The following is a 25,523-nucleotide window of genomic DNA, read 5'->3' as shown; positions in this document are numbered from 1 at the left end:
TTGATTTGTACCGAGATCTGGTGGTATTGTGTTAAACTGCATTACAGTATACGGCAGTTTTGATAGAGCTAGGTTGACTGAGAAATACGTCCAGGTTTGGTCTGTAGAAAATGTGGCAACCCTATTCTATGTAATGCTGAATTCTGAAGTTGAAAAACAAAATTGCAAATCTCCAAAGCAGGCTTTCACTAAATTTGTTACTGTCATCAGTACACTGAAAAAATCAAGTGCTGCCCAAAGAAGTTCATGTGGCACTTAACCATATGCATTAGCCAAATCCAGGAATGTCACATGGAGCTCCTTCCTTTCCTTTTTAGCTGATTGAATTTGTTTCCAGATTACGCTGATGTGTTCTACGCATCCTGGGAAACCTCGAATGCCCGCTTTTTGTACTGATGTGTCAATGAAGCAGTTCTTTAATAGGTAGAGTGACAATTTCTGAGCAATAATGCTGAAGAAAATCTTGCCTTCTACGTTTAATAGAGAAATAGGGCAAATCTGACTGATGCTTGTAGAATCTTTTTCTTTTGGTATAAAGACTCCACCTGCTCGGCATCATGCTCTGGGTACAACCTGTTTTTTCCCCTGCCACTTTCATCAATTTCCACATGATTCGTAGAACTCCAGAAGCACTATTCTATACTCTGTATGGAACTCCATTAGGCCCTGGAGATGATGATGCCCTTGCTTTTTTTCACAGTTTGCTCTACTTCTTTCCACTTAGGTGCACAGTCTTCCATTTGGTATTCTGGTGGATTGATAGGTGGGATGACTGAAGGAATTGACATAAGCTCCTGCCTTTTTGAATCTGTATGTGTTTCCTCCAAATATCTCTCCAGCTCAAACTTAGATGCTTTTAGTGTGCCATTTTTCTCACTCTTGAATAACTTTTTTACAAATTTGAATGTATCTATATAAAATTAGACAAACTTGCCTTTTGTGTTAACCTTGTGATATATCAGTTAACTTGAAACGCCACATTTCACAACAATAAGCTGTGATTTTTTACTAGTATTAATTGTCCAGTGACATCAAAACACTTTTTGAAATGTATTTAAATAAATACATAAACTTGAGTAATAATACCAGGACTGTGAAGTACTCACCACAGGGTCAATGTGCTCATTCACAGCTGGTTCTGTCTGCACACATTTCATCCGGGTGGCAAATCGCAAAGTGGACAGCTGAAAAAGCACAAGATCCCTCACTCTTAACATTGGACACAGACATCGTTAGGCAGAACATTAGGAAAATGTGAACCTAGGCCAGTTATTACTGACATGTACAAGGCTGCAGTCTAATGCACACTTATGTTTCAGGTCTTGGCCTCTTTCTTATTCCTTAACAAAAACAGTGAAGATGTTAGACTTTTTGAACGTTTTAAAACATAACACATGGGAAACTAGGTGTGCCACCAACTTTTTTGACTGTTTATAATTCCAACAGTTGGAAACAACTTTGTAATAGCATTATTTACAGCAAGTGTGGGACACTAGAGGACTATACATCCAATAAATCACCTCTGTGGGAAAGCACTAGAGGGACTAATAAACAGTTAACAGTGACAGTATTTAGATCTCTTCTTTAGACCATTTATTTAGACCCTATACAATATAAATATACTTACAGTTTCCTCTATCTGGGCAGCCTCCTCATAGATATTAGCCACTAATACTGTGTTGCAGTTTCCACCTGAAGGTTAAGTACACAGTGAAGGAAATGAAGACACGAATTTAAAGATAAATCAGTACTGTGAGTGTTCTTCTCATATATGTTATTATTAAATAATCACTATGTCATCTTGTCACTTGCATCTCTATGCCTAGTTTCTACTGCCTTTCCTGACGATAGCTGAGCTTGACGAGTCCGGGCGAGGTGTAGCTACAACTTGGATAGTACAGTTTTGTATCTTATACCCAAAAAGGTCAACCTGTGCTGTGTGGAATTACATCACCAAAAGGCGTGTGTTTAAAGAGACAAACTGTTTGAATAATGGCGGCTGTAAACAAACGCTGTGTTCAAAACAAACCCAACAAAGTTGTTGCTTCGTGGGACGCAGAAGAAATGGATGGAAAACCAAATTCAAAAACTGCTGTTGGGCACATTTAAAGTGTTCGACAAACCTACGGAAATTCTGTGGCAGCAGGGGATCAATTGCACTGCTATTCAGTGTTGAGATAAAATTGAAAAATTAACACAAGATTAAAGACAACAACATAATGTGACCTTTTAATGCCGCACAATGACCTTTACTGTGCACTACTACTTCCTCGGTCAACTGTACCTGACAAAATTACACTGAAACGCAGTCATTTTTAACAACACCTCGCCCACACTGTCCAGCTCAGCTATACCTGGGAAAAGGCAGTGGAAACAAGTCTATAAAACTGGAAGGGAGCAGGAAGCATTTGTGAGAACTTCAGCAATCTTGTTAAAATTGGTTTCTAAGGGGGAGTTTGACATTACATTATTCTTTCATTTTCTTTCTTTGCAATACTTAGCCACCATGTGGCACACTGTGGTACTGTAATATAAAATCCAACTGGAATCTAAGGTAATAGTCGTTCTGTTTTCCAGAAGTAAAGGTGGTAGGTAAGCCGCTAAAATTGATAACATTGTGTTACTGTATAGTTAATAGAAGAGATACACCAATTACTGTTTGGTGGTCCCATTTAGCCCTGGCTCCAATCCATATGAGGGGCCATAGTTATGAATGTGCAGAGGCACAGTACTGGACTTTTTGCCTTTGGACTTGGGTCTCTGCATATCTATCTAGTTTAAATGTTTATTTCTGTATTGGTAATATTTGTTATTCTATACAAAAGGGTTATTTTATTGTCTAGAGCAGGGGTCTCCAACCCTTGTCCTAGAGAACTACAGGGTCTCTTGGGTTTCGTTTCAACGGAGCTCTCACTTACTTAATTGAACCAATTATTGGCTTAATTAGTCAAGATTAATACGTGTTCCAGACCTTTAGCTGCTGATGATGTGAGACACCTATAAAACCTCCAGGATTGGGGGTCTCCAGGACCAGCGTTGGAGACCCCTGGTCTAAAGCATGTATTGGAATGTGTACCTGTTTCGAATTATTTATTTATTTATTTATTTATTTTAAATAAATGGAATATAAAAATCTGATTGGGTTGGGTTATATTTATGTAATGGATTGAGCTAAGCCGGAAAGTTGAGATACAGCTCACCCTGCATCTTACACAGGTTTATTTATTTATTTTTTTACTGGTTTATTTATGGTACAAATTTGAATTAAAGAAAACAGGTTTAATTCCGCACGATCACACTGATTAGGGGAAAACTAAATAAAATCAGGTCCTTTTTTTTTTTTAAACACTGTAATATACTTCCACTTAATGCATTTACTTATGTAAGTCTTATACCAGGAATAATGAACCATGCCTTACTCAAGGAACAACCCATAACGAAAAATACATTCAATCATAAAATCTGAAACAAAACAAAAGAAATGTAGATGTGTGCATCTTTTTCAATATCTTAAAATGAATACAAATACTGAGAAAGACAGCCCCCTTGCTGAGAGGTTAGTTTTCTGGTTTCTTTAGTTGTATCTTACCCAAAGAGTCCTTGAGCGCATAGGTTAGCTTGCTCTGCCGAAAGGGGATGTGATCGCGTCTGAGGTCTCCTAGCGCTATGATGGCCTGCTCTAGGAAGGACAATGACTTGTTGATGTACATGGCCTCTCTCAAGACTTGGCCCTCAGACTGACACGACAGTGAGAGAGAGAGAGAGAGAGAGAGAGACAGGTACACTTTAAAATATCAGTAAACAAGCATTACAAAATAAAATATCATATATATATATATATATATATATATATATATATATATATATATATATATATATATATATATATATATATATATACACACACATACATACATACACTCAGTATGATTAAAAAAGATTGCACCACCAGCATAAATAATTAGCCTTGTTTGTCTGTTTACAAGTATGAACAGCAATGATTAATGGGTTTTCAGACATGATTGTGACCATCAGATCTTTTGAATGAAACAAAACAAACTAGAAATTTGCTTCTAACCCCTCAAACAAGCCAGGTCCCAGATCCTCATACTCACCCCAGTTTTTCCCAACCGCTCAGAGCCTGCCAGGTCCACAAGGTTCAGTTTAGAGGTGACGTACTTGGCATCTGACAATGTTCGGGAGCGTGACTGGAGGTAGATAAAATACAGAGGTATTAAACGTAATTACAAAAATGTAATTAAATAAACGAATACAATTTCCAGTAAACACACAATATGTGTTATTCATATGTGGTACAGTATTTGGTGCTTTTTATACATTCACCGTTATGTCACATCACACCTACCTCTATGTAGACAGTTAAAATACAGTGTGATCGGGAGGAGTTTTTATTCAAAGCGTGGGATGCTATGATTCGGTTTGTTTCCCCCTGGAAAAACAACAATGACAAAAGTAATGCAAGTGTATTGTATCGGGATAGAGGTAACCGTAATCCGTGAATAATATACTGTATCAACCATCAACCATGATCATTACCAAATTATGCCCATTGCTGTTTAAACTGGTTATGGACCATGCAGTGACAGCATTACCCCAACCATGCATCATTAGTGCTAATGAGCTGTGATTATGTTTTATTTTATTTTATATAATTCACCTCAAAGAGTAGATTCAAGGCTTCCTCCTCATTGTTGGTCAAATGGACGGAGAGGCCCTTTACACGAACCCCATTTCCATCGTCAACTATGGTCATCTGTGAGTCCCTGGAGTCAGCATCCGGCAAGGTGGAGAGCAGGTCAAATAGGGTCTCATTGTAGATTTCCAGGAAAGATATCCATACTGTGAAGGCTTGCTCAGACCGCTCCTCTGTCTCCCTAAAGAGCTGGACAAAAAAAAACGCATTTGAAATCATGTTTGGACAGCTCTCCTAGCTTAGTGTATAGAGCAAAGATTCTGCTGACCATTTAGCTTACTGAGACAATAGTGTCACAATACAGCCTGCATCAGGAATTCTGCATCTCAAACTGTACATAAAATTATAAGAAAACTGTGCTTGGCCTGTTTACAGTTACATTAACACATATGATTGACTGTAGGATGTAGCTGCCTAACGTATTCACCTGAAAGCTCTTTCTAGGGCTGAACGGAACTCTCAAAGTACACAATACATTGATTGTGCTTGTATATACGGTACAATGGCAGTTATATATCAGTTAACAAAGTTCAGTAGATCAGGACCAATCTGGACTGAATGAGTATAATTTTGAACCCCTCCCTTTTTTTTTTTATTAAAGCGTGCCCAAGATAGCAGAGGTGCTGGGCTGTAAATATAAAAGTTAGGTAAGTTAGGTTACTGCTGGTTATATGTATAATTATACAAATCATTTTATTGTATTAGGGGCTGTCTACACTCCTAATTTCCAAACCATTCAACATAGGAGTTGTGCTCTTAATATTCCTACTGTACACTTCTAATAAAATGTAGAAAAGTCTGATCAGTCTTTTCCAGGTATCAAGGTCTGTGAAACTAGGCCAAAATGTTTGGAGGTGTTTAATTAGCACCTGTTGGAGAGCCCTTGGAATGATTCCTCTTTGCTTGTAGTTCTCTGTAGCTCCAGTCATTGTGTAGGTTTTACCAGCCCCAGTCTGCCCGTAACACATGACTGTACCTAGGAAAAACACACACATACACATGTTTTTGTACACAGACTGATGTACTGTATATTGACCTGCTTATTTAGAATAATTCACACGATTATTAAAGAGTAAGTAGCGGGGTTCCGAAGCATATAGCGTAACACGTCCCCACGTGTTGCTACAACTGCTTAAATAACGTTCCTGTCATTTTTCCCATAGAATACAGTTGTCAAACTATGATAACAACAAAAGGAGGATCCGGTGTTTGGTATCACTATGGACTTAAGTATCTCTTTTCTGATGGGTCAGATAGATACAGTAAATACACATGTGCCTAATCCAGATTTTTCACTCCATCTGCACAAGGCAACCTGAGTGTTTACAGAATATCTGAAAATGCAAAAGAGAGGCTGGCGACCAAGCTCAGAGTATATTTCTATTCTATACCTAAACGGGCAAGAAGCGCCAATTACAGAAACCTTGTGAGGGGCAGTGTGTGATTTATTTCTGTATAACAATAGTAACACTACAATATGGTATGTCGCCTTCTGATTGAGTAGTACATATAGCACAAAATCAAAAGAACCATAACATAAATTATTATTTATTTTGATTTGGATATTGCCAAATACTACAAACTTTTGAAATCTGGGCTTCCTTATGGATATGGGATAATATTCCTATGCTATTCTGTATCAAGTTAAAATTATGTTACCGTTATAGCCGTCCAGAGCCCTCAATACTACGTTCTTTGCAGTCATATCATAAACATGACTCTGTGACACGTTGTGCAGAACACCATCCATCTTGAACGCCCAATCACACTGCTGGTTGTTGACCACACTCCGAGTGTCTTTTTTCATATGGATGTTAATAGTCTGAAATTCAGTACAGAATAACGGAAAAAAATTATTAAATAGCTCAACAGTTTTTTTTTTTTATCTGCAAATAAATTTGCAGATTCAAGCCAAGTGGGACTGAAGAGTATTTCGGATCAGGTCTCACTGTGTAACATGGCATACCACCGTAATTAAAGTTCATAATCCATCTAATTCAGGCCCTATTTTTTAACAAGTATTCCACTTTATAAAACACTAATTTTATTTGATCCTGTTCAGAAGTTTACTGTAGTATACCATGGAAAAGCATGGTTTGTAAAGTAATGTGAAAAAAAGTAATTCACAAAGAGGTATATAAACGTTAAACAAGGTAATATTTACTTGGCGGTCTAACGATATACTAATGTGAAGATACAATTGATGCATGTGACGGTCCACATTGGCTACTTGTATGATGCAAAATATGACCCAATGATCATTTGAAATGGACTACTTTGTTAAAAAACTAAAATGAAATGAGACAGGGAGGGTATGTATTCTTACCAACTATAGAACACACTTATTCTTCATTCAAGAACCATTCGGTCACTATTAAAACTCCACTATTTCCTTTCTCTCTCAGTTTGGATACAGTATAACTTTGCCTGCCCTGATTTTTTTTACCTTTTGGTCTGGTAAACACTCAATGAGATCTTGAGCAAAGTTGGCAGACGGTCTAGTGCGGACAAACACACTAACCCCATTGCTTCTGGCACTCATTTTCAGCTGCAGGAAAAGGACAAACACAGCGATCAGCAAGGCATTCATAATACATATTTCAAATGACCCTCATTAGATTAAAATAAATAAATAATAATCAGTGTTCAATAATGTCACCTGCTGGGGTAGTGGAGCTACTGTACCTGATTAATCTGTCAGTGTTTATTTTGTATTTATTTGCTCTAGAAAATAAAGTACAGTTTTAACTTTAGCTATTGCTGTATGATCAATTATGTGGTTTCTAAGATATAACTTAACCCACTGCTAGAAAACAAGTTATTTATACAGTTATTATAAGCAATTATGTCACTGCACTTTGATAGTCTTACAATTCAAGTCATGACATAGTATTTAGGTAACACGTACAATGGTATGACATTGTAAGTTGAAAATTCTCCAGTAAAAAGTCTGACAACCATATTTTTGTACAGGTACCTAGTCATTAGGGATAAATACATCATTTTAAAATGAGGCATTTTAGTAATATATATATACCTGGCAAGATAAAATGACTGGTTTCAGTACCATGAAAAGGCAGCTCAAGCTATTACCTAGACATAGAGTACTATATCACTACTATGTCTATGCTTAGAAGTGTCTATTCGAAATCAGGACTTCAGTAATCACCAGTACTCAAGTTACTGTAGGCTGGTTAATTTCTTATTGAGTACAACACACTTCCAAAAATATGTTTCTTACTTCTTTCCATTGTCAGTTCTTGTAAGAATAATTGTATCGTATGATTATCAAACCAGAACTAATTAATTGCCTTGTTCCATGATTGCCAATGCTTTACCTCCAGTGCACATTAAAAAACAGGTGGATGTCCTACTTACTCTATTCTTAGATCTCAGTATGCTGCTGTCTAAGTTTTAAACACCCACCTGTTATTGTGTTGCATGTATTGTATTTGTCATTTATTGTTTTCTAGGAGCACCTTGTAAATGAGGCCTCCCTCTCAACTGGTAAATATCCTGGTTAAATAAACAAATAAATATAATAAGATAAAAAAAATAAAAAGAATAAGAATAAGCTTGGTAAAAAATATTCCTCGTTTTAATATCATGTGAAAACATTATTTTAATTTTTTTTTATATAATAATAATAAAAATGTAATGAAATAAGAAGCTTTTATAAATAAGAACATCGTGCTGACACTACCGACTACTGTGCTTAGTTTGATACCAACCAGCACAATGTAAAAATAAATAATTGTATATTGATACTTATGTATATTAGTACATAATAATCAAGTTTACACAGAATAGCAAGTAATTTATATATGACTAATGAACATATTCAAAATACCAACTGTTATGAATAATTAGAATAGAATAATTGGGAACGCAGTTTTAACGTGATAAAATATAATATTTTATGGGTTTTTGGGGGTTTTTTTTCGGTTGTCTGCTAAATTGTACCCTATAGTTAATTAATAATTGCATGTACATTTATAATTTCGACAAATACAGTTAAACCATTATTCTCTGACACTGCAGATCTATTTTATCTGTTTGTTTGTTTTTTGAAATCCCCCATCCCCGCTTCTGAATTCCGACTGACGATTGCTAGGTTCTTACTTTTGCGTGCGGTATAGTTTCTTACAGTTTTCAAATGCTAAAACGCTAACAACTTCAAATGAACACACTTACCGCAGTTTTTGAAAGGGTTAAATTATTTAAAACAGTAACTTATTTTTAATGAGCGGTCGATTAGATTCCTTATTGTATTACAGTCTGTAAAGTTTTCGTTTAGACAAGCAACAGTGCTTAGACTGTTTACCTACCATCCCCATAGAAACCAAACTTCACCTCCCTGAGAAAATAATATTGCCTCACTTCCGTACTACAGAACAGGGACGTCAAACTTCTACGGCAAGACTGCCACAAACTAGCAGAAATAGATAATTGGTTGAATGAGCAATACAGTGTTTAGTGTCAACTTGTTTGGTTAAGATTTAAACTACACACTAAAGAGCAGTTGTTATACTTAGTCATGCATTAATATAGCAGGAGGAAAGGAAGCCATTTCTGTGTGCACAAGTAAATTGAATTCAATTAATCGAAACAGGAGGGCCCTATTCAGATAAGGCCTGCTCTTCTGTACACTGGGGCTTATTCATTGAACTTTATAAAGCCTCATTGAAGAATTGTGTTCATAAATATTCTCTTAATTTCAACAGTGCTTTTTAAAAAATAGGTTTAATTAACTGAAAAACAGGGTTTAAATCATCTAAGTGGGGTTATAAAAAATAATCCTTAAAATAACATTCCCTAAATCAGTCTGTGCAGTTTTGTGAATTGGGGTTGCATTTGCAGACTTTTTCAAAGTTAAGAGTGTATTGAACTAAGTTCAAGAGCAGTAAGAATCGTACCTGTGCTAACGACTCTTGTCTTTCAGCCTTAACTTTACACAGAAAGAAACACCTACGTTTCAGTGTTGCAACCACACATTGGCAAATAGAAGATTGGGTTACGGTCATTCTTTAAATGTGTTTCTTTTTTTTTTCTTCAGCATTTTGGGTTTATTGCACTTGTACGTTTTGGTTTCATTCCCTTGAATAGTGTTTTTGACTAAAGAAGGAACACAACAACATAAAGTAATATATTATTTCACAATATTATCTGATGTCTTTGAGGGTGCGATAATGCCACCACCAAACAATACATTGCTATCCCTCCCCATACTACAGTATTCTGAGCAATATACTCTATTGAAACCCTATAGAATATTTGCTGTAGTTAGCAGCAGGTAAGAAAACCGTCTTCCTGTTCCCCTGGATTGTTTTTCATCACGCGTACAACGCGCTGACCGAACGAAGACCTAAGCATAGAAAACACGCAGGAAGGTTGTCGTACGGCAAGAGGAGTGGCTCATTGTACTTTGTTCCGCGTTTTTATGTACCAGTTCATTTTTTTTTTTTTTTTTTTTTTATAATGAAGATGGTGGACGATCTGTTGCTTGAGGAGCTGGAGGATTTGATGCATTTCACGGTCAGCGACCTGCCAGACCGCGGCTACAAGGTTATGGAGGAGATCCGCAGACAGGGCAAACTCTGTGACGTTACCCTGAAGGTACAAACTGAGCGAGATAAACAGTTTATACAAGTTTTAATGATCAAAAACCGTGACGGTGGTTCTGTAACGATGGGAAACTGTTCATATTGTGTTATTATATCTTGAGCTTATGAATAATATCAAATTATTTTAAAATTATGAATGTCATTTAAGAACATAAATATATTCCCAGCGGTAGTTTGACAATAATATGTGGGCCTGTGTATCTAGTTACTGTTGATCGACCATAATAAGTGTATGTACGGGTGCTGTAAAAAATATATTTAATCGGCAAACTGTATAATTAATTTAATACAGGTAAATACAATTCTGCCCTTCACCAGTAAATGATAAGTAACACAAAAACCCAGCATGCCCAAGGCTTTAGTGAGATTAAGAATTTCATGATACGGTATCAAGAGATTTGCTCAGTACTACAATACAACAGTCTGATATACATTTTCTCTTTGTGTCTGTGTTTCTCAACAATATCTTACTAGCACTGTTTTACTGTAGTGTATTAGCAGTTGATTTCTTTTCTAAGTGCTGTAGTCCTAATCTGAGGGTGCCTTGGTGGCCCAATATATATATATATAATATATATATAATCTAATATATATATATATTATATATATATATATATTATAATTAGCGCATATACTTATTCACATTGTATTTGTGTTCTGAACTTCTAGTAACATCTATATAATAGGTCATGCATTTGCCAAACTTCTAGAAGTCGATCATAATGCTTTACTTTATTTAGGTGTCGGTGGCTTCGTTTGTGTTTGGGTCCACACAGTAGTAGCCCTTGCACGGTTGCTGTCGTCTTCGTCATCCGTTTCAGCCTTCTTAGAAGAAGTTCCTGATGCTCATTTCATTGCATCAGGATGAATCAAACAGTTGGAGATGTGAGTCATGTGACTTAGCTTGTCTGTTCGTTTTCAGGCTCGACCACACTACTGTTTCTTCATCAAATCTGTCTACCTTTATGTAATGTACTTTACAGAGATTGGACAGAAACAACAGCTAACACAGTCAGTACATGGTTAATCTGGCTCAATACCTGACCATTCCTGGGTGATGACTACCATTCTTTCATGGATATTGTATGTTAAAATCTAAATTAAGGTCCCTTAGTCAAAATGATAATAATAATAAAAAAAACACCATTCTGTTTCGTTCTGGGTACAGGAGCACCTGCCAACAGAGAACCTGCTTTTAGCTTGAATGCATTGTAACGATCTCGGTTAACAGACGTAGGCGCAACATACAGGGCGAGGCAATCCACACACAGGCGGAGGGCGGGTGCGAAACCAGGACCTTCAGCACTAAAGCATAGCGCTGATACCACTGTACAAAAGAGCCGACTCCTTTGCAAGGAACATATCGAGCCTACGTATGTCTTCATGTGTGATTACATCACCTACCAGCCCTGCTACCGCCTTGCCCCCGTGCGCGCTACACTTTCTCCTGCCAGCCTCAAGTCCGGGGCAGGTCCGCCCCGGACCTGCTCACCAGGCTAACGAGTGCATGTCGGGGCACCTGCGTCCACTTCTGACACCAATGTAGTATGTCGGAATTGCTGTACAAAATCTATATTTCTCAGTACAGCAGTGTTGGTTGCCAATGCTTAAATTCTCCATTTAACCTAACTAAGAGCACTAAAGTGCTGAGGGTGGGTTATTCTGATTTTTGAGCTGATTCCACTGGCAGGGCTGTGTGTGTGCGTTGGTGGGTGGGCAAGTCTTTATTATGTTAGTAGCCTCTATCCTTTTGTCACAGAAGCTAGTTTTCAAGGATGCACTGTTTCCTATAAAAATGTTTCTGTACAGCTGAGGAAGTCTTCATCCAGTCTGTATTTATCCAGGGTAGCCCCTTTGTGCAAGCTTGCATACAGGTACTCGCACTATACCTACCTTCTTTAGCAGGCATTGTGAAACCTTTTGTAAAAACAGCTATAGAGGCCATTTTTCTAGCCAGGATTGACCTAAGCTCACATGACTCACAGCCTGCTCCATGTGACCGTGCTTTTACCAGGTGAGCATCAGGTTTAGGAATTTTTAAGAGGCACAATTTAGACCTCTGTTTCCCTTATCCAAGGGAGAGACAAAGATTAGTTAAAAAAAAAAATCTGTCTTGAAACAACCCCCTCTATAATTGATTATTGCACATTAACAAGAGTGAGGGCTAAACTGTTGGTTCTGTTTTTTCATCAGGGTGGTGAGACACTGTTGTTTAGATTCTGCTCGAGCACCTCGTACACTTTAACAATGCTTAACTCTAGGCCTCTGTTCTCTCCTTGCACTTGCCACCCTTAATCCTCTCCACATTAAACCTAATCACAAACGTAAAACCATTAATACTCTGGTGGATAATCATATAGGCCTAGTATTACAGTACAAACTGTAAATATCTGATAGTTTTGAACTATTTTAAATGGATACAGTAACTAGTAAAAAAAAAAAAAATCTGATTCTGTGACTGGCATGTTATTTACAGGAACTGGGTGTGGTATTTCTCATCCATTACTAATAACTTCGGCTTCAATTTTCTTTCATTTTCTCCTTGTTCTCTATGGCCCTGTCTGCTTCAAAACCTGTAGGTCAGTTAAAACAGCTCTATAGGGTGAGCACTAACACATTTGATTTATTTTTAATAATTAAATGTGAACTACCTTTACTGTACTGACGAATACCTTTGGCAGCAAGTCATTTTACTATAGTACAGTATGTCAGTCCAATATCACAAACCACCCATAGAGAACCTGGCTTCAATACAATTGCTTGTCCTGTATATGTGCCAATACTGCCTAGGTTTACAGTGACTTTTTGTAAGCCAAAGTGAAACATTCTTTTCAGAAAATAATGCTGTTGTCAAAATCTTCCCTATAAGTATACTGGTCTTGTTTCACATACACTGATTAGCATTTTTGAGCTACATCATGTTATCTTAGGAAGGTTGGTTTACTGATAATTAGTGTTTGTGAAAACAGCCAGTTCTTTTCTGTCCCTATTGATTTATTGACTTTTCTCAGTAATATAAGGTTGTAGGTGGAAGTGCTAATCCATATTCTAGAGCGCGTGTTTGGGTAACTGGGCCAGTAGGCCAGACAGGCTTGGAACGGAAAGGGAGTACATTACTGTTTATCTTTCTTTCTTACCACTCTTAGGTTGGGGATCACAAGTTCAGTGCTCACAGGATTGTGTTGGCTGCTTCAATCCCATACTTCCACGCCATGTTCACCAACAACATGCTGGAGTGTAAGCAGGACGAGATTGTGATGCAGGGCCTGGACCCCAGGTAGTGCTGTGTGTGTACACGCAGATACACTCACATGTTTCTTCATTGTGGGTATGAGGACCTGACTCCCATATACAGTAGATTTACTATTCCTAATACTAAGGGTATTGATTGCCACAATAATAAAAGTTGGGGCTAAAGATAATACCCCAGCATTGAAAGTTTTCTCTTAAAAACTTGATTTAAGTTCAAAGTATATATTAAAACATTAGGGGGATGGCCTATATCTTAAGGTTTTCTTTTTTTAGTTTTCCATTTCTGTGGGGACTTTTTTGACCACATAAGCTCTACAACCAAACCCTGCCCTCCTAGGCACACACCAATCATGAATGTGTTGAAACTTGTGTATCTGATAACACTAAGGGGTTGATTTGATCCACCTATACCCCGCCAGGATAAGCCACAGCTGGATTTTTTTTAGACCGGAGACTTTCCCTAGGTTTTACCAACCACCCGTTTGTAGGGGTAATTAAAGGGTTCCCCTAGTGCGGAGAAATGCTCTAAAATCAGGCTATGACCTACCTGGGTGGGGTATTGGTTGATTAAAGTAAAGCCCCTTTCTTTGAATCTTTCAATAGTCAATCTGCCACCACAGCACTTGGTCTTGGAGTCTTCAATCAAGAGTTGTACTTCAAGGCTTATATTAGCAGTGTTTCCAAAACCACCACCGGTTCTGATGGTTGATTTTACATTTTCATAGATTTAAAAAAAAAAATGCAGGTTTTATATAGTCTTATAGAATTTCACTAGATATTTTACTAGATTTTTTTTTTTTTTTAATTGTATGTCATTGTCATGTTTTTTTAAATTACATTTTTAGAAATTTTAAAAATTATATGTGAACTTTATGGAATACAAGATGTTTCCCTTCCAAGACTTAAAGTGGATACAAAGATAGGAAACATCCCCTGGAAGTGTTTTTACATCAATTTGTGATAAGCAAATAGTGATCTACTGCTGCAACCTGGTTCTTGTGATGTAGGTCACATGGTGTAATTTCATCTGGACCGTTGGAGTGGGTTTGAACTACAAGCACATGATCAGTATCTGCATATTCCAAATTGAACGAAAGAAAAAGGGGGCAGTTATATTACAAAACCCCTGGCTAGCAACCCTTTTATATAAAACTGAATCAAAGTTCACTCTCTCTCTCTGTCTCACAGTGCTCTGGAATCTCTAATAAACTTTGCTTACAATGGTGCTCTGACGATAGACCAGCAAAATGTGCAGTCCCTGCTGATCGGAGCCAGCTTCCTGCAGCTCCAGAACGTTAAGGATGCCTGCTGCACCTTCCTCCGAGAGAGGTACTTTAGAAACAAGGCACTCCATGAATTAGCTTCATATTAAAAAATATAAACTATACGTAATAAGATACACATGAAAAAATCAGTCAGTACCCACAAACAAGTCTAATTACAGATTAATTTTTCTAAAGCCTTTCCTAATGCCAAGGATATTCATTAGCACAAAGGTAGTGAGTACACTATATGTACAGTATATTCTAATTGGGGGGGGGGGTATGGCATCCTGTCCTGCTGCCAACTGTCTGTCAAGGTTCTGTTTTTACATGAATTGTGATCAGCAGTTATAAAAATGTGAATTCATTTTCCTGTCTTCCCCTTCCCTCCTCTCTCAGGCTACACCCAAAGAACTGCCTGGGCGTGCGTCAGTTCGCAGAGGCCATGATGTGCACGGTGCTGTACGATGCGGCCAACAGCTTCATCCACCAGCACTTTGTGGAAGTGTCTATGTCCGAGGAGTTCCTGGCGCTGGGGCTGGAGGAGGTGCTGGAGCTTGTGGGCCGTGACGAGCTCAATGTCAAGGCAGAGGAGCAGGTCAGAGCCTCAACCAAACCAGGCTTTGTCCTGCAGATGGGGGAACACTGTGGCATCCTTGTACATTTTATCACAATTATTCAAGGTAGAGAATGACAGGGGAATGAAACTGTCCCATCCTGTCTGATCAAAAATGTTTCCATCCCATCCTGTGAAAAATGTTTCAATTAAAATTTTTGTTCGAATCCCATACTGTTCCGTACATAAAAAAAAAAAAAAAAATGAAAAAAATTATTCCCGTCCCATCCCATCTTGTCAAAAAAATGTCCTTCCCGTCCCATTATATTTAAGAAAATGAGAAAAGACCTCTCGCTGTATAACATACCATTCAGGCAGGATATTTTTCGGGTTACCCTTTTTTCTTGTGTTTTTCATTCTCATCCTGTTCCCAGTTCAATTTTTAAAATGTAATTTACTACAGCTATATTACCTATTACAAGAATAACAAGAACCGCACAAACCTACTTCAACCGTTTTATTATGCATAATGTGTTAACAGAAGAAAAAAAAAAAAAACTTGATGGCCACAGCCTTTTGAGTTTCACGCCAACATGAACTCCCAATAAATTTAATTAATCTAATTATGAAAAAATTATTTAAAATTAGTTTAGGTCTTTTACGTTTTTTTTTTTTTTTAATGATCATGAAGAAAGCAAGGTACTATACAAGTTCAACACTTTGAGGACTGGACAAGTGTTAAATGTGTTCAATAATCAGATAAGTAGACCTGTTCATTATCTGAGAGCTGTGGGTGGAATGAAAGCCTGAAGACACTGCAGCCCTCTGGGATATGAGTTCAACAACCCTGGCATACTGCAACTTGCATTTTGCCCTCTAAATTCAGTTTTATTGTGTAAAAACTAAGTTGCTGTGAAGGAAAAGAATCAAGAGTTTCTGGATTCAGCTGAATACATCTCTCCTCTATCGTTCTACCGGCAGTGCTAAAATTCTTCTCTGACGGAGTGCTTGTGGCAGGAATTGTTAGCACCCTGTTGGCCACCAGCAAGTTTTGAATAGGTTACACTGTTTTGTTTCCAGAAAATATGGATGGGTTGAAACGAAAAGCAACCATGGGCGTGGTTAACGATTCAGACAGTAAAGTTCTTGCAGCTTGTCTGACAAACATTTAGTACTGCTCTTCCCCGCAGCCTTCAGTCTTGCTCCCATCTGTTCCTGTGAGATTTAAAACTCTTTATTCCCAGGTCCCACCTGTTCCTGGCAGTTTCATTTCCATTTCCATCCATTTCCGTAGATGTATTGAAGGCACAGATTAAATGTAATCAGACAGTGCTGAAGGGATTAGTAGGAAACAACTATGAAGCCTATGAATTATAACGATGATTACATTTTTTAGTTAATTTATTGCGGGCAAACCATTAATTGTAGCTTAAAACTAGCAGTTTTGAAAGAAACACATGTATTAGCAAACATCTATTTTTGTTGTAAAGGGTCATATCTGGTAGTACACTATCTTAAACAAAGCTCTGTTTGCAAGCCATGCTTTTTGACTATCTTGTACTTCCAGGGTAATTTCACCTGTAGAGTGAGATTGTCCCCTAATGACTGACCTGCTTTGCAGCCAGTATTATGCTTTGTCAAAGGAAGTAAAGCATTAACAGACTTCCTGGAAGACGAGGCAAGCAAACTGAGAACACTTTCTTTAACCCAGTGTATACCATATATCCTGTTTTTAGATGGAAATATTTGCTATAATTAAATTAATTTGTTAGTTAGAAGCATTTAAATGTCATATCTTAAACGATACAGTGACATCCACAGTAACTCTTACAAACCCTAAATAACGCTAATAATATTTTGTGTTATAAGGCCAGGGTCTCCATCTTGTTTAAATATAACTCGGGCTACATGTTAAGTGCCATGGCAAAATGACTTGTCACCCTTACTTGTTGGAGTGAACTGGGCCATGGCTTTATTTTGAAAAGAAAGGGAGCGAGTAAGAGCGAAATAATTACTAACGTGTCGCAATTAATGGAAGCTAAAACAGGATTTAAGATTGAATTTTTTGCCAATAATTTCATTATTGTCTAAACTGTAGAAGTGTCCTTAATTAAAGATGCTTACCTGTGCTAGGTGTTTGAGGCAGTACTAGCCTGGGTGCGGCACAAGCGAGATCAGCGAGAGCCACGCCTGCCCGACCTGCTCTCCAAGACCCGGCTGCCGCTGTGCCGGCCACAGTTCCTGGCAGACCGCATGCAGCAGGAGGACCTGGTGCGCTGCTGCCACAAGTGCAGGTGAGTGCGGGGCAGTTCTCTGAGCTGCAGCAGATGGAAACTGTATAAACAACTGGTTTCACAGACCCCGATTAGCCATGATCTTGTACTAGCTTACCTAAAGGAAACATTAGACAGTCAAAGATTCGTGCTACTCAGGATCCGTAAAGCCAACTGAAAATGTGTTTGTGTGAGTGCGCCACATTCCCAGAAGCTCATCTGAGAAAAGGACCACTGCATGGTGCCCAGGGTGTTGTGCTAGTTGAGGTTAGTTCACGTCATCATGCTGCAGATACCAATGGCAAGGCCAGGTGGAGAATAGCCAGTCTGGACCCTTGAACATCTCTTACTTTGGTTTGCTGATTGGCTTGAGACAGGGAATGGAAGTTGCGTGTTGATCTTTGTCAGTAGTGGAATTGCAGAAGTGAGGAGACATTTGAATTGGGCATTTGTCTCCCATGTATTTCAATGTGAGTGTCCACACTGCTGTGAAGAGATAACGTCTGTAGCGAAGCGCCTTTTCTGAGCGCACAGCGATTTTTTTCGTCCTAACCCACTTGTAGCCAATCATAGTGAAGCAGCAAGTGTGGGGAAAGGAAAACTGTTTTGTCAGTCACAGCTATGTTGGAGAGAACGGCATCATGGAGAAGCTAATACTGTAGTTACAGAATAAAAATATATCATTAGAAATACAGGGCAAAATATAGTTTTACTTAAACTGTAAAATAGGGTAAGAAACATTTATTATTATACATAGGGCTTCTGTTCGGTTTTTATTAATTACATTTTTTAGTGCTTATTTTTTGTAATCTATTTTTTGTTATGTCATTTTTTATTTATTTTTTTCTCAGGGCTTTTACTTTTTATATACAGAGTGAAATTATTGTTAATGGTTCATTTTCGTTTTTTTGTCTGTCACAATATGTATGGTAACTCGTAGGGCTGTTCGTTAAGCTTCCAAATCGCAATCGATTAATTGGGCACACAAAATCGAATAGTTCGAATAAATATGGATGATTGTACTGCCCTCATACATTGTTGCTTCATTCCTCTCTCTCTCCGACGTGATTATTTTAATATCATTGCAGTTAAGTAATAGCTTGTGAATGCGAAAGGTAATTACGCTTGGTAGCGTCAGGAGAAACAAGCCTAAAGCAAGTTTAACATACTACAGGGGTGTTACTAATATGTATTCCAAACAGATTATAGTACTTTGAAATGTAATCTATGTAAACTAGACATGAGTTTATGAAAAACGTCTTTTTCTTTTTTTTTCAGTGACAGCTACAGCATCACGCATTGCATCTTGTTAATACTGTACCGCCTAACCTTCACTATCTTGTGAAACGCACAGTGCGGAAATCCCTGCCTAAAACAACAACATCATCATCATCATCATAATAATTATACAAATAAATTGATTTACTTACCACAACATGCATACCCACTAGAGGTCAAGCCAAGATTAACATCACTGATCGTTTTTGTTTTGTTTTGTTTTTTTTCTTTAAACATTATTGAATATTGTTAAATGTTCATTATTACATTACATAACTTTTGAATTTTAATTTTGAAACACCAAAGAAGCACAACCTATATACAATCATTTGTCTTCAGTGTGCACAGTTTATTTACAGGCTGTTTGTCAGGAGTACAAGCCTGTCGTCCTGCTCTGGATTCAAGGTGGTGCGCTTTTTTGTTTGTTTACATCGAATACACAGAGGGCGTACTTACAAAGCATTTTCAAAACTGAATCACTGGTAGGATGGAACCAGCAAATCAGATGCTAGTTAACACGAGCACGAAAAGAAGGGCACGCCCACTGCTTCTCTGGCAGAAATACTGTAAACAGCAAGGCAGGGCGTTCGGTGCGGTTTCGTTGATAAACTTCGATAATGTTATTAACTATGTGTGTTACAAAAATATAATTGCTGAATCGGTTACACCGTGTAACTGTATTTACAGTATAATCGTAAATCTCGAAAAACTACTCGCTTCTAAATCTTTTGTAGTCATTTTTGTATTACTTTAGTATAAATACATGTTAATTTGGATTCATTTGTTGTTTTTTTCTGACTTTATGTGCACGAAAAGACACACATTTGCCCGTTTTCCCATTGGAAATAGTGATATTTTGAAATATCACTGTCCTGGTCACAAAAGCAAAGTTTGTGGGGAATAATAGCAATTTTCTATACTTTTGAGGCATAAGCAATTAGGAAATAACACTTACTAACCAGGAACAAAAATTGTGTTACATAGTGTTATCCAATATTTATATCAATGTCTATAATGAGGAATGGAATCGATTGAAAAATCGTAGCAGCCTTAGTAACTTGACAGTACAGTACTTGCACTCTCTGGTTATACCTTCTTTCCTTCGCTGTCTTCCACAATGAAGTCCTTATGGTCACGTGCACATTCTTCTGAGGTTTTTGTGTGTTTAGGCATTTTTTTACATTTTGCCACAATTTGCAATTCTGTTTTAAATTCCACGAGCGTGTGAATACTACCTATAGTACTGTAATATAGCTTTAAATCACGCGAGCAAGAACATCTTGCATAAGACTGTTACAATCCTCCAATAGAAATGTAGGAATTTGCTGCCCATCAGTAGTTTGGGGTGGGTTTAAAGTATACTTTACAAATCAATGCGAAATACAAGTCAGGAAGGAGGGACATTGCCCAACATTTTTTTTTGTAGGTACAGTGGGCGCAGCTTTATCGGGAAAATATCCTGAATAAGCTGTTGATCCAATCAAACGAGAGGCATTTGAGAAGACCTTAGTCACCCTTTTTTGTTTCTAAATGAAAAGAAAAAGAATGAAGTCACATTACATTGTGATTAAACTTTAAATAACCAACAAGTCAATTATTGTTTTTTTTGCTAAATTATTCTTTGTTTTTTATTTCTACATGAAATGAAAACGAATGAAATCATGAGGCATCTGCGATGTTGACACGCCAACTTTCTTTGCAACAGAAGCCTGAGAAACCACAGGAGACTCAGGTCCATCATAGTTTAAGTCACAGCATAATCGCATATTCACTGCACTGTGCTATGCGAACCTGTCTTGCTCTGAAAAGCGTTCTCTCTTCATCATTTGAAAATTCTGTATACCAATTAAATAAAGTGACGTCCCAATTAAACGACAAAAAATAGCTTTGGAAAGAACTGTCTCCCAGAGTTGTATCCCATTTATGCAGAAATCCTGATTCAGTGTCCTGATTAGATGGCGCAGACTGTTTTTGTGTTTTTTTTTTTTTTCAATGGGAAAGGAGTCAGGTCAGCATGAATTGAGTAACAATTTTCAGTGTTTTTCTGGTGTTTATTAGATATACACCGATCTCTTTTTTTTGTGTTGGGGGTGTTTTATCAGTTATAACCGAAAGTTTAATTGCAATGATTACACACCACAGTTGTCTACCAGAAAGCAGTTATGTTTTTTTTATACTTGTATAGGGAAGTGGTGTTTGGAACCATAGCATTACAATCATGAAGTACTTGGTACACAATAGTGTGTTTTCCTATAGAAGTGTGCAAAATGGCCACACCATTTTATCTAAGCGTCATCAAGAAACATGGCTGCATAACAGTCTTAAGCTTTGAGAATGTTAGCTTCAGTCCGCCTTCCTTTGTTTATACAAGAAGCAACTCGATATATTTATAATGAAAGTTTCAAGGGCAGCCCTATCATGAGAGCCATTGGTGAGCCCATTTTTTTTTCTTATTTTGTGTTCATCAGTTCAAATGTATTGTTTTGCCAATTCCAAAAAGAAGATTTTAGCTCTTGGAAGTTTAGAGAAGATTCACTAAAATAGTCATTTCATTTGACTTTATTCCATTTTGATGTGAAATTTAAATATTCCTATGTATGTCAGATCATATAAGCAGTTTCAGTATTTTTTATTTGATAATATTGAATGCCCAGTACCAATAAGTGGCTAATGTAGCCTACATTATGAGCATGACACCATGCACATAGTGTTGGAAATCCTAGTGTATGTGGGATTTAAAAGTATAGGTAGTACTGTACTGAGAGCTATTTGCATGGCTCATTGAAAGGTATTACAAAGTTAGAGAACATTACTGAAAACATGGAGCATAGAAAAAGTTAAGTGGCATTTGCAGCGGACATGATGGGCACTCTCCCCCAAACACAGTCTCTCGCTCAAGTCATGTATGTGTAACTCTACTTTTAGGCGTGTGCTTCTATGTATAATCAGCGTGTTAAATCTGCGTATTAGCTGTTACACACTGCCTCTCTCCCTGCAGAGATCTAGTTGATGAGGCAAAAGACTACCACCTGATGCCTGAGCGACGGCCACACCTCCCAGCGTTCAAAACCCGGCAGCGCTGCTGCACCTCCATAGCAGGCCTGATCTATGCAGTCGGGGGGCTCAACTCCGCAGGTACCTTGCCAAGAAGGGATGGGGATGAAATGGGAACAGATGACTTGTAACAACAAATAAACAAATGGGGGATATGGGGAGGAAAGACTATTCCTTTTTATTTTTTTTTTAGATTGCAGTTTATAACCGTCTGTTTCTGCAAGTAGTACCAGACGCATCCAAGATGATGTTTGGATTGCAGGAAGCTTGTGTCTCCTACAGATGAACTACGTTTAATTCCAAGTGAAGTGAAGTAGCAAATGTTTATGCAGGTGACTCCCTCAACGTGGTGGAAATGTTTGACCCAGTTGCCAACCGATGGGAGAGGTGTCAGCCAATGACGACGACGCGCAGCCGGGTTGGCGTGGCCGTGGTGAATGGCCTTCTGTATGCAATAGGAGGGTATGACGGCCAGTCACGTTTGAGTACTGTGGAAGTGTTTAACCCAGAGACGGAAACCTGGACACGGGTGGCAAGCATGAACAGTAACCGAAGGTGAGGAGAGGAATACACTAATTGAACAGGGCAATACACCACCAGCAACATGGTCCCAACTAAGTCATTGTTGGACAGGGACTCATTTCTAAATAAGACATTTGTGTTTTTCTTTTTTTTTGTTTTTTAAATTCAGCTAAATATTGTTTGTAATTTTCTCTTTTATATCTGAACTCAATAGCCTAAGTTGGTGTTTTTATGCTGTGTGCAGTAATCTTTTTGTGAAATGCCTGTCTGTAAAGCCATCTACAAGACCTAAGTTCTGCAGTTTCAGTTTGCATTCCTTTTCCTTCTCGCTTTGTAGTGCAATGGGAACAGTGGTGGTGGATGGACAGATCTATGTTTGTGGAGGGTACGATGGAAATGCATCCCTCAGCTCAGTGGAGTGTTACTCTCCTGAATCGGACAAGTCAGTCACGATCTTTCAATTTATTGTTTTTCATCTATCAAGGTTAAAGTTTTAAAATAAACAATACATGTTAAATGTAAAAGCAATGTAAAATGCAAAGGTGCTTCCTTACAAACCAACCATATGTTTATGTTTCAGTGTTGCGTGCCTGCGACTCTGTTTCTTAACTCCTAAACACTGCACTGTAGTAGGAACTGCATCAAATAGAAATATTGAAATAAACCTCATTGTAAAAAGAATGTGAAAGCAAAAGTTAATCAGATCAGTGCTTTATGCCCAGCTGTTGCTCACTCGACTGCGTTTCTCCCCAGGTGGACGATAGCGACCCCCATGAGTGCCAGTCGCAGCGCGGCCGGGGTCACTGTGTTTGAGGGGAGGATCTACGTCTCAGGGGGGCATGATGGGCTGCAGATATTCAACTCGGTCAGTCTGCCTGCTCTCATTTCATTTTGTTTTGTTTATTTATTTTTAATGCCTATGTGTTTTTTTTTCCTTTATGATCTGCAACAATTTGAAGATGCTGTGAATTAGAACCTACTCAAACATAACCATTTAAAAATGCTCCAGGTGCCACAGTGTGTAATTTTAAATATTTACAATACATTGCAGAACATTTTCCTATATCCAACTTGGATATCTTGCTTGCCACCTCTTTCACATGATGCTGTCTCTCGTCACGACAAATTGTATAATTCAGCTTCTTATCAAATGGTACAAACCTTATTATGGCTCTCTCAGAGGATGTTTTGCCAATTGCAATACCATTAGACAAAAGGTCTATCTAATGCGTCCTCTTTAAAACAGGTTTTGCCTTTCATTTGAAACATTCATTCACTGTTTACCACTTGAACTCACTGTAATCCCCCCAACCTCCTGCAGATGGAGTACTACAACCAGCACACCTCCTCTTGGCACCCTGTGGCGGGCATGATGAACAAGCGATGTCGCCATGGCTCAGCGGCCCTGGGCAGCAAGCTGTATGTGGCAGGCGGCTACGATGGCTCTGGCTTCCTGAGCATGGCAGAGGTGTACAGCTCAGCAGCTGACCAGTGGAGCTTTCTAGTGCCCATGAACACGCGGCGCAGCCGAGTCTCACTCGTGGCCAACTGTGGCCGGCTGTACACTGTGGGTGGCTACGACGGCCAGTCTAACCTGAACTCGGTGGAGATGTACGACGCTGAGACCAACACCTGGACTTTCATGGCCCCCATGGTGTGTCACGAAGGGGGCGTTGGGGTCGGGTGTGTGCCTCTCCTCCCAGTATAGCGCCAGCTGTCCACTTGTACTTTCTGTTACTTTTTGTTTCTTAATTTATGAATTCCAAAACGGAGAGGGACCTTGTGGATTATTTGAGTAAAAAAATGTAATAAAAGATCAGTGGTACGTTTCCTGGAGAGCTTGACTGGCCGATGCAAAGCTGCGTGTGCAATGAAGAGTGGCCGGTGGACAGCAGATAGCCAGTTAGATTGTCCAGCCTCTTGTCTCTTCTGGGTGTCTTGTCTGTATTCCAGCCTAGTGGAACCCAGTGGAACGATCACAAGTTCTTTTTAGCTACAACTGTCAAGTTCCTGGTTGTTAACAGGGTTTCTCAATCACAAAGCCTTCAACAAAACTGTCAGTTTTGTCTGCAGGGTTGGCAGGGTCTTGTCTGTATGGTCTTTGGATCAGTTTTCAGGGCAGGTAAAGGAAAGGTTAAAATGTGAACCAGCACTGTTAGAAAAGACTTTGACTCTGGTCAGTAGCATGATGAAGCTCCCTCCAAATAAAGCATTACCAAAACATTTTCATAATCTTGTTAAAATATAGTGTATAATTCTTAATGATGTATGTTTATGTGAGATTCTATAATTTTACATTGTTGATGCTTGGAATTAACAGCCTGTGAGTTTTCTTGGACCCATCACTGATTTTTAAGTATGTTTCAGGAAGTTAAAATCAGTAAAAAGTTAAAATCGGGTCATAAGACTAAAATTGTAGACAAAGTTAGTGTTCTGGAAAAACTGTGCTTTGGGTGGTGGTAAGCAGGGAACTGTCTCTTACGACCGCTTGAATGTGGAAAGAACTACTGTGAACCTGCTACTGTAATGCTTGTATATTTTTATTCTTGCTATTTGCTGCTTCTATTTTCTTTCTTTCTGTTCCAGCTCGGTATTTCTGTTCCTTGTATTGTTTTATCACCTGAGGGTATTGCCCATATCTCGTTTGTGTTGCGCGTCATGTTTTGATTAGCCAGTTGCTTTAAGTGAGGTGTTACTAATAATAGATTCTGAATATGAATCCTTTTGGCACACCGTCATCAAGCCATCATATCTCACTGGAGTAATCACTGGAGCCCATCTGAAAGTGTTTAGGTTGAATTGTGAAGCTTTTGGAGATTTTTTATATAAGAGCTTAGGAATAGCGGTTTTGGATATAGAGTTCCTTTTACTACAATTACAATATGATATATGATGTCTCTTATACCACATGTAAGGATTCTAAACCAATTACATAAAAGTAAGCCAGTATGCTATGCCACAATACAGAAACCAAATGGGCAATAAAGC

General features: G+C 38.3%; 2 protein-coding genes across 6 annotated transcripts in view; one reads left to right on the top strand and one right to left on the bottom strand.

The window, feature by feature from the left end:
• Window positions 1–11,150, bottom strand: part of kif9 (kinesin family member 9) — a 24,626-nt gene extending 13,476 nt beyond the window's left edge. The window contains exons 1-10 of one of the 3 annotated variants that reach the window (XM_041247632.1): window positions 11,070–11,150; window positions 7,161–7,262; window positions 6,374–6,536; window positions 5,584–5,690; window positions 4,679–4,903; window positions 4,367–4,450; window positions 4,116–4,208; window positions 3,590–3,737; window positions 1,628–1,692; window positions 1,107–1,184 (exon numbers count right to left, since the gene is read on the bottom strand). In XM_041247632.1, coding sequence (XP_041103566.1) covers window positions 1,107–1,184; window positions 1,628–1,692; window positions 3,590–3,737; window positions 4,116–4,208; window positions 4,367–4,450; window positions 4,679–4,903; window positions 5,584–5,690; window positions 6,374–6,536; window positions 7,161–7,262; window positions 11,070–11,150 — 1,146 coding nt within the window. Of the gene's footprint in view, window positions 1–1,106; window positions 1,185–1,627; window positions 1,693–3,589; window positions 3,738–4,115; window positions 4,209–4,366; window positions 4,451–4,678; window positions 4,904–5,583; window positions 5,691–6,373; window positions 6,537–7,160; window positions 7,263–8,140; window positions 8,224–8,908; window positions 9,043–11,069 lie in introns of those variants that run through there. The other 2 variants (XM_041247633.1, XM_041247634.1) reach the window with 2 other exon arrangements.
• Window positions 10,075–25,523, top strand: LOC121314405 (kelch-like protein 18). Of its 3 annotated transcripts, none has more exons than XM_041247636.1 (10): window positions 10,075–10,330; window positions 13,485–13,615; window positions 14,779–14,919; window positions 15,252–15,450; window positions 17,542–17,702; window positions 21,958–22,094; window positions 22,346–22,568; window positions 22,873–23,019; window positions 23,289–23,400; window positions 23,857–25,523. In XM_041247636.1, exons 1-10 carry the CDS (start codon window positions 10,193–10,195, stop codon window positions 24,241–24,243), a joined length of 1,776 nt encoding a protein of 591 aa, XP_041103570.1. In that variant the 5' UTR covers window positions 10,075–10,192; the 3' UTR covers window positions 24,244–25,523. The 3 variants fall into 3 exon arrangements, with proteins under 3 accessions (XP_041103570.1, XP_041103571.1, XP_041103572.1); XM_041247637.1 differs by having other exon boundaries at window positions 10,085–10,330; window positions 22,873–22,977; XM_041247638.1 differs by lacking the exon at window positions 10,075–10,330 and adding an exon at window positions 11,137–11,223.

Source organism: Polyodon spathula, chromosome 4 (assembly GCF_017654505.1).
Source record: "Polyodon spathula isolate WHYD16114869_AA chromosome 4, ASM1765450v1, whole genome shotgun sequence".
Taxonomy (NCBI): domain Eukaryota; kingdom Metazoa; phylum Chordata; class Actinopteri; order Acipenseriformes; family Polyodontidae; genus Polyodon; species Polyodon spathula.
Note: the sequence above shows the minus strand (reverse complement) of the source record. Positions and strands in the feature narration are given on the sequence as shown.